Source organism: Pygoscelis adeliae, unplaced genomic scaffold (genome assembly GCF_000699105.1).
Source record: "Pygoscelis adeliae isolate BGI_AS28 unplaced genomic scaffold, ASM69910v1 Scaffold47, whole genome shotgun sequence".
NCBI lineage: Eukaryota > Metazoa > Chordata > Aves > Sphenisciformes > Spheniscidae > Pygoscelis > Pygoscelis adeliae.
In genome coordinates, this window is record NW_008825255.1 from 988283 (window position 1) to 997227 (window position 8945).

Consider the following 8945-nt stretch of genomic DNA (forward strand, 5'->3'; position numbering starts at 1 on the left):
TGCACAATATCCAAGTCTTTAAGTTGGCTAAAATACTTTTAACATTAACAGGAATAAATGATGAGCCAGAAAATAAGAACTAAACCACTTTTTTTATATTGTACTAGTGGCAGTGGGATGAGTACAAGCCACAAGCCAACATACTGGTTTAATCTGGGCAAGTTGTTGCTTTTAGGATTTCCAGATCTTTGGCTTAGTCTCTCCCCCTTCTCCTTTTTCTCACTTCAGGGGAATAAGACACTTAAAACACTGGAAATGAACCCCTGCACCCCTAATAGTGTTGAAGTGGTGGAAGCACGGTCTGCAGCTCCCAAGATTGAAGACACAGAGATGATGTCCCCGGCAGCAGACACCACTGTGCCTGAAGATGGCTCTGACTCAGAAACAGAGAACCATGTGGTTGTGTCCTACTGCCCCCCTATCATTGAAGAGGAGATCTCAAATCCCCCTATGGATGAACCTGTGGGGTCATCTCAGGTGGTTTACATTGACATCCAGTCAATGTATCAGCCTCAGATTAAACCAGAGGAGGAGCCAGAGATAGACTTAGTGACTACAGCAGGCTATAAGCCGCAAATGCAGCTGCCTATCAGTGCTCTGAAAATAGAGAGTCGCTCACCTGCAGAGGAAGAATTGGATAAAACTGCAGGTTACAGACCTCAAGCAAACATACATGCCTGGAACATGGACACTCCAGACTCTCCTGGATCAGCTGAAAGCAACAATGAAAATGCATCTTTTGGGAGCCCATGCTCTATTAATTCCCGACAGTTCCTGCTTCCCCCAAAAGATGATGAAGACTCTCCCAAACCAAGTAACATAGGATGGTCCTTCACACACTTTTTTCAGAACAAACCAAATGATTAACAGTGAGTCCTTGTTGCACCTGAACCTGCCTTCTAAATAAGCTGTTATTCCTGATGTTGTAAAGAAAGGAGGAGGAAAAGTGCAAAAGGCATGACTTATTCTTGGAGACAGTCAGCAGAGGTTCTAGTGAGCTAAATGTTATGTTTAAGTTAGCGAAAGATGTTCCATTTTAATAGAGGCCGAGAGGCCAAAGTTATAGCAATTTAGTTATTACTCTAGTAAAATATCTTGGATACAAGGGGTATTGAGTTTAGAGCTCCTGATAATCATAGTCAAAGAACTCTGTCTACCTTCACATAGTGCTCCAAGATTAATATGGTCTCATGCAACTTATAACTTGGAAAGATTGCTTTGCTTTGTTGTAGTTGTTCTCAACTGTGCATACTCAAATGATGCAGCCCCAACAGGTTTCCTTACTGAAGGTTTCATTTACCACAAACCTCAGCCTGACACATGGAAACAATGTGGTTGGAAACTGTTGAGATCTTTTACCTAGTTATAAACTAAGAACAAATGAGAGTGCAATTTTTTTTTTCTTCTCCCATACAGAAGGGTATTGTCACTCTTTAACACTTCTGAAGCAATGGCCATTCAAATCTGTTGCTTTTTAACTAGACACTAGTTTCTGTACCTACTGTACAATGTTTGTTCAATGTTTGACTCAGGGGTACAAACTTGGGGAAAAAAGTGTAACACTGATTTAAACCTCAACAAGAACTGCATAAAGTTTAGTTATTTTTTTTTTAAACTTACAGTGCTTTATATTTTTTTCTATCCTTTGGTTAAGGAGTTAATCTTTCCTAATGTATTGCACTAATGCATTTTGTATTTCATAGCTTCAGCTCCAGATCTCCTGCTTCAAAGTGGTACTCCATTCGCTCCCAGTGTTCAGCAGTCTTTGCACTATACAGTAATGTAAGCCATGGGGAAATCTCTGTCTACTAACATTAGCTCTCCAAGCAGTTTGGCACACGAAATTAGAGGTAGTAGTATTAGCTCCTTGAGAACAAATTGTTCTTTGGATGGTCTTTATTGTATTAGCTTTGCCACCTGCTGCCTGGCTGTTCTCTAGTGTCTACAAATCCTGGCTGGGAGTACAAGGTGGGATTTCTCTAGTGGCAGGGAAAAACCCAGGGGTGTTTTAGTGCCGCTAATTCTACCTCTCCTTTACGAGACAAGTGACGCAAAGAAAGCTTAAATGATGTACATTTGTGTACTTAAAGGAGTGTTCAGAACAATCATCTTTGAAAATGCTTGTTTTCACATATGCATCTCTAGGCAGCTGTATTTGTAACATTTCACTGTGTAAACTTCAGACTGTGGCACACATGAATTTCACTAGCTTACAGGATAAAGTGCTTTCTAACTTACCTGTTCCTTACTGTAAAACACAGTGGTGAGAGGTCAGATGTTAAAAAGCTTGATCAAAAAGGGTCTCCATCAAGTCCTAACCAAATCTTTTGTTTTAGATTTCAATTTCCTTAGCTACTTTGTGGTTTTTTGAATAAATAAGATGGGGGAGTGGTTTTCTAAACAAGGTCCCAAAACAGATAAGGAGGCTGAATTGGCTAAGCTGCTAGTTGTAAATGTGTGAAAGCAGACCAGGGGGATGGCTAGCTTCGCAGACATTTGGTCTCCAAACCACGTGGTCTGGCCATCAAAATAAAAACAAACGCTAAGTTAAACCTAATCACAGCAACAGTGGTACTGTTTCACATGTTGGTATGTTTCTGCCATCTCTGTAGAATGAAAATACAGAGGGATTTCAAAACTGACAAAAAGGCAAAACACTAAATGGCACTCAACTCATCATCAGTAACAACTATCTGTGTGTGCCTCCTGGAAGAGTGAAATGTGAAGACTGTAAAAATAGATCTGTCTGCAGACCTGACAGAGTGCAAGGTGTGTCTGAAAGAAGAGAAAGTGCAGATAGGATTCTGATTTTGAGGTAGAATCTTGGAATTAGCAGAGCTGTGAGTGAAGAGGCAGTGCAAAGAGCTGGTGTGCCTATCTGTCACCAGAGAGCACCGCAAGAGAAAGTTTCATGCCTAATCTATTACTGCCCATTATTCAGAACACTAAACTAATACATAAATGGAAGCAGTTCTGCCCTTTGTGCTTGATAGCTGGGAGGTGGCTACATCCTAATAGTAACAACCCTTTCTCAGAATATCTCTTTTAGAGCAGATTACTTTCATTTAGTGCAAATTTGGCTTAATGTGTGTACTCCTAAGACGAGTTTTAGATTGTGCTGCCATATGCTTTTAGCTGAAAGCAGATGTCAAGGACAGAGTGTATGGGTAGTGGTTCGGGTTTTTCACGGAGCAGTTTCTCAATGCAGAGGAGCAATCAGTATTATATGGTGATCCAAACAAAAAAAAGACCTCTGTAGCAGAATAGCTGATCATGAAGAATAACTGTGCTTTAATATGGCTGTGTATTGCAAAAAATAAAACCAAACTGAAGTTTGAGAGGACTAGCAATTTTTAATTTGGCAGACTGGAAGCCAGGGCAGCCGCAGAGAACACACAGAGCTCGCAGGGAGCAGCCTAACGCCCTTCACAGTGCTCCCACGGTGAATGACTTAAACACAACTATCACATACTCAGGTTTTCCTTTGTGCTGCTCTTCCTATTCAGTAAAGGCAACAGCATTTTAAATTGCTTCGTTTCTTAGTGATCAGGTAGGGAAAAGGTCCACAAATACAGGGTCTGCCTTGATGTTATGAAAGCACTCTCATCTAATTATCCATCACTTTTTTTTTTTTTTTAAACTTTGACTATATATTTTATTTGACTGGTGTTCTGACTTCCAGGATGTAGGGTAGAAGAGTCCTGTTAATAGCAATGTCTTACCATATGCATCATCTTGTATCAGTAGCAGAAGAGTGGGGCAAATGGCGGAGAGACACAGGCTTGTGCAGCATATGTAGCATTGTTTGCTGTTGCTTAATGGTTATGAACCAGTAAGCAGTTTTCATTCCAGCACTTGAAAGCTCAGCTGCTTCACCTCTGTGGTTTTCTTTGAGCCTATTCAGTGCTACCAGTGAGGACTCCTTTCAAATGCCTATCTTAAATCTTCAGCAGTGAATCCAAATAGCAGATGGGTAGTGAGAGGGTGTGTGCTAATTTAGTGACCATGTGAAGACACCCCTAGGTGCATGGAGCAGTAAGAATGAGTGGCAAGGACTGTCAGGGACCGGACTTACTTTTTGAGCCCAAGTGCCATGTTAAACCAGTGAAGCATCTTCAGGAATGTCTTCTTACCAAATTCACTTTCAAAGCACGGTGCTGTTTAGCCTTCTAAATGCATTATAACAATTGTAAGACTAAAACTTTGGGCTTCAGAAGGGAAGAGGCTCCTTGTTCTAGTGCCTTCAGGCTTCCTGGTGAGCCTCTTCAGTCAAACTGTTTCTGAAAAATTTATTAGGAAACTTAAAGTACTGCATTTTCTAACCATCATTTTCTGAAAAATCTTATTCCTTTATTGAACGTCTATTTTGTTTTAGTTCTTTTGGCTTTTTGCTTTTTTTCTAGAAGAATAGAAAGTTCAGCTTTTTTAAAAAACAAAACAAAACAAAAAAACAACTTCCAGAAGGGATATGACCAGAAGAGATTGTGTCCGAAACACTGTTACTCCTAACTCAGCGCTTCAATCCTCCAGTTGGATCAGGGTTCAGAGATGTAGGGTGTTAATGCCAAGCAATTTCTTTCTGAAGCAAATCATCGGTGCTGCTGCTTTTTATTTTTGAGCCATGCCTGTCATATGTGACAATTTGGGGGTTGTAATGGGGATTTGTACTGTTCACTGTATGCGTGGAACATCAGTCACATTTGATGTAACATCGTGCACTCTCCTATTTGACACATTCTTTTTTTTTGTTGTTCTGACATGCGGGGGGATCTGGGATCTCGGTTTTGAGTGTTAAATTTTGGGATGATAAATCTGCATGTGATATACCTCACAGAACTACTAGTTAATATATCGACAAAATAGTAAGCTAATATTACAGGCAGGCAGTGAATTACCTCCCGTGCTATGCAGTGGCTGCATAGGCAGACTTAGGACCCAATGACTGACATTTGCTGTGGTAGCTGTCTTTATTATCTGTAGTTGCTGCTTTCATGGATAAACCATTTCCAAAGGGAATCAGTAGCCGTGTTCTCTGGCATGGCACAATTGGCAAATGTGACATGTTTCTTTGTCTTCGGTTTATGTGGGGGACCAGAGCTTTCCTCTGCTGGGAGCATGGCAGCAGCAAGCTCCTGCTGACCTCGAGTTTTGAGCTGCTGTGAAAAGGCATGTTCAAGCCGCTTTTTTTTTTTTTTTTTTTTCTTGGATATGTTCAGCTGGGTAAAGCTTAGGGCTGTAGTGTTTCCTGTGATCTTGTCCTCCAGGACACTCAGTTGAACGTGAATAGTAGCAAAAATGAAGGCAATTGGATGCATTGGAGGGAGAAGGTGTTTAGACATTACTCTGAAAAGGCAGTGAGAAATCGTGTGCTCTATTTTTAGACAAATATTGTTTTGTAAATAGAATATTTGTATACCTACAAGTAGACAGAAATATAGTAAAACGATTTAAAATACATAGGAAAAATGTAACATTTAAAGAAACAGATTGCTAACAAGGCTCCATGTACCATAGATCTATCAAGAGCTTCCCATGTAAATAGCATCTTCTGTTCCACCACAGACTTTGATGAAGACTTCAGTGCAAATGGCATTAATATTTTTAACACTAAGAAAAGTCCTAACCCCTTATGCACATATGTGCTTACATCATTATGTACCTATGTGTGTATTGCAGAGGAAGTTGGCTTGCAATGCCCAAAGTGATTTTTTCAGAGCCCTGTACTTGAATATATGCCTTCTGAGATGCAGTTTCATCTAGAGGAAACAGCTGCTGTCTGTGCTCCTCCCGACACGCTACACAGAGTTTGTGCTGCTGTGCATTAAGCGATGCCATGCGTGGCTGATGCTCAGAGATGCTGTCAGCAGTTTGCAAGATTTGTTGTTGGCTTTTTCTTGGCCTTTTCCTTAGCAGTCCTGGAAACACAGTCCCAGACCCCAAATGCCAGACACGGATTCAGAAATGTTGGAGTGTTTGAAAACTAATTTCCTCATGCTTAGGCCTGTCTTAAATTTTTAAATATCTCCTTAGAAGTTGGAAAACAGCTTCTTCCATAACAATTTTCTTTCCTCACCTCCCCCATTTATATAACTCTGGATTTTCCCCAGTGTTTCTAAGATAGCCAGTGTTTGTTTCCTTTTTGCATGTTATGCAAATAAACCTCAGATGATATTGGCAGGGGTTTCTGTAACTTTACAAGTTGTCCCAGGGTGCATGACATTACTTTTTCCCCACAAAAATGTCTATTAATTCCTTCTGCTTTTACAACAAAAAAGTCTCCAGAGAACTTTGGTCTTTTGGAGGGCAAAGGCTCAGCATCCCCATGCAGGTGAGCTGGTCTAATGGCATGAGAGGATGGGGTTAATCCCTCTCCAGTCTCACCCTCTCCTTGTGCCAGCTGCCTGGGTGGTTTTGTGGTGGAGCAGAGCAGCTGGCATCCTGATTTTTTAATGTGATACCCAAGAGAATCTCTAGGTAGGTTTTTGGATGGTCCCAAATCTGCATTTCGACTGTTGTTACATGGAAGCAAGCTCCAGTGGAAGTGTATGCACAACTTCCACGAGAGGGTTCGATACCTTTGCAACTCATTTGGTCTCACGTTGCGCAAAATGTAGTAAGTAAAACTTACCCAGGGGGACAAAGCAAAAAATGAAATGTTCTCATTTTCATTATTTGGGCTGAGAAAAATTAAAAAAAGAAATAGCTCAAGCAGGGCAAAGTAAAATAAAAACTGGTAAGGTCTCACACTTTTTACTAGTAATACAATAAAAAAAGAATCCTTGAACATCACTTTGTCAATGTTTCCTTAATGTGATTCAAGAGTGGCTTAGGATGAACAATATTTTATGCTTCACAGCATGTCTGAAAAGTTTGTAAAGCAGGGGATAGCAAAAAAAAAGAAGATAACTGAATCAACTCATGTCTGAAATCCTACCCGAAGGTAACAGTAATTTGAACCTTGATCCTGTTGTGGCGCACAAAACAGTGGAGCTGGTGGAGTCATACAGGTCACCTGGAAAAAAACAAACATTGTACTATAATGCTGTAACTTTAAAAATATATACTGTGAACAGGTTCAATGTTTTTTTAGCTCTTTTTATACCATATTTTTTACAGCGTAAATAATTTGTTTAGAGATGGTTTTATGTTCTGTTTTTACAAAGATTTTAATGGACTTTTGTTTAATACCAGTGAAAATACTGTTTGCCAATTTGAAATAGTAATCTATAGAAATTAATTCTGAGAATAAATCAATAAATCAAGCTGACAAAATAGTCTTCCTAACACACTAAATCTAATCAGTCATTTAACATATTTCTGTTGCTTAATGATAGTGAAGTTTTCCAGCTTCCAAATCCGCTATTGAAAAAATAATTCTTTCACAATTTAAGCAAAATCATCACAAGGCACTTTAATGAAGTTGTAGCATACCAAGTAAAATACTGATTCAACAAAGTGTATCAACATGAAAATGTATTAGCTAAGCAGTTAAACAAATGCATGCTTGAAAAAGGAAATGTGGGATCATGTTGGGGAAATAATATTCCAGTGTCGCAGATGACATGTAAGACTAACCTAACACTTAAGATACCAACTTTGCATCCATTTTAAAACTAGTTTGCTTGGCTGTTGTAACTCCTGTTGTATTGCTTGGGTGTCTAAAAATACGCATGTATTTAACAATTTTACCATAGTATTGCCGTGGAATTTAATAAATATATTTTCTTACACTCTTATATGTTTTGATATTCCTTGCTTGCATGTTTAAGTGAAAGTTAAATTCTGCTCATGCTCCAGTACAAACAGAGTTATTTTAATTTTGTGCCAAAGTAAATAACCACAGGATCTGGCAAGCACAGCCTTGGCTTCTTGATCAGCAGAGCAGGTAGTAATGTGGGTATCCCCTGAGCAGCTTCTCCTAAGCACAGCATGCTGTAGTGTGTACATACGTGGTTCACTGAAGCCCTCCTGTTCCTGGCATGCGCTGTGGTGATAGGAAGAAGGCCAGCTGACTTACACATGTCCTCCTTGGCTTATGGCTCTAACACAGCTGGGGTTTTGAGATGCGATTTCCATGCCGGCTTGGGCTGAGGGCTTGCAGAGATGAGCAGCTGGAGGCTCTCCGTGGTGAACAGGTCTGTGTGGTGGACACCCCTGTTCCAGGATGAAGGATGTAGCGGCAGGAGGAAGGGGCCCAGGCTGCACACCGTGGAGTTGGTTTGGGTGGCGTAGGACACTTTGTCAGTGTGTTTTAGTGGAATGGCAATGATCAGCTTCTATGGTGCCTGTAACATGGGCCTTATGTTTGGGGCCATTTATGTCACAGCATGCACTTGTCCTAGCAACAAGCAAGGAATTTCGTGGCTCAGTCTAACCGTAGCGTCTGAACTAGGGAGTGACACATGGGCTTAGCAGTGTGCGGACAGACAGGTGCCACATCACAGCACGTCACATGAAGCCATCGTTGCATGGTGGCACTGTGCTCTCTCTCCAGCTCTTTGGAGGCAGTCTCGAAAGTCAGAGTCAATGCCTTCTCTTGCAATAGCAGATTGGTACAGCTTATTGGTATAACAGCAACTAGGCAAGATGTGTGAGCTCCACTGAGTGCTGGGGAGGTGCGGGATCAAGGGTACTAAGCCCTTTAAGCAGGATGGCACGTGGCTAAGCATCCTGCGTCAGGGCAGGGACGGTGGCATCCATGGAGCGGTCAGACCACCTCGCCTCTCCCAGGGCCAGGGTACTGTTTAATATCTTCATCAATGACATAGACAGTGGGATCGAGGGCACCCTCAGCAAGTTTGCAGGTAACACCAAGCTGAGTGGTGCGGTTGACATGCCTGAGGGATGGGATGCCATCCAGAGGGACCTGGACAAGCTGGAGAAATGGGCCTGTGTGAACCTCATGAGGTTCAACAGGGCCAAGTGCAAGGTCCTGCACCTGGGTC

General features: G+C 41.2%; 1 protein-coding gene across 1 annotated transcript in view; it reads left to right on the forward strand.

Moving 5' to 3' along the window:
• Positions 1 to 1933, forward strand: part of LIFR (leukemia inhibitory factor receptor alpha) — a 40601-nt gene extending 38668 nt beyond the window's left edge. The window contains exon 20 of the mRNA XM_009329433.1: positions 229 to 1933. Within this exon, the coding sequence (XP_009327708.1) occupies positions 229 to 867 (639 nt within the window). The 3' untranslated portion in view covers positions 868 to 1933. The remainder of the gene's footprint in view (positions 1 to 228) is intronic.
• The last annotated feature ends 7012 nt before the right edge of the window (positions 1934 to 8945 follow it).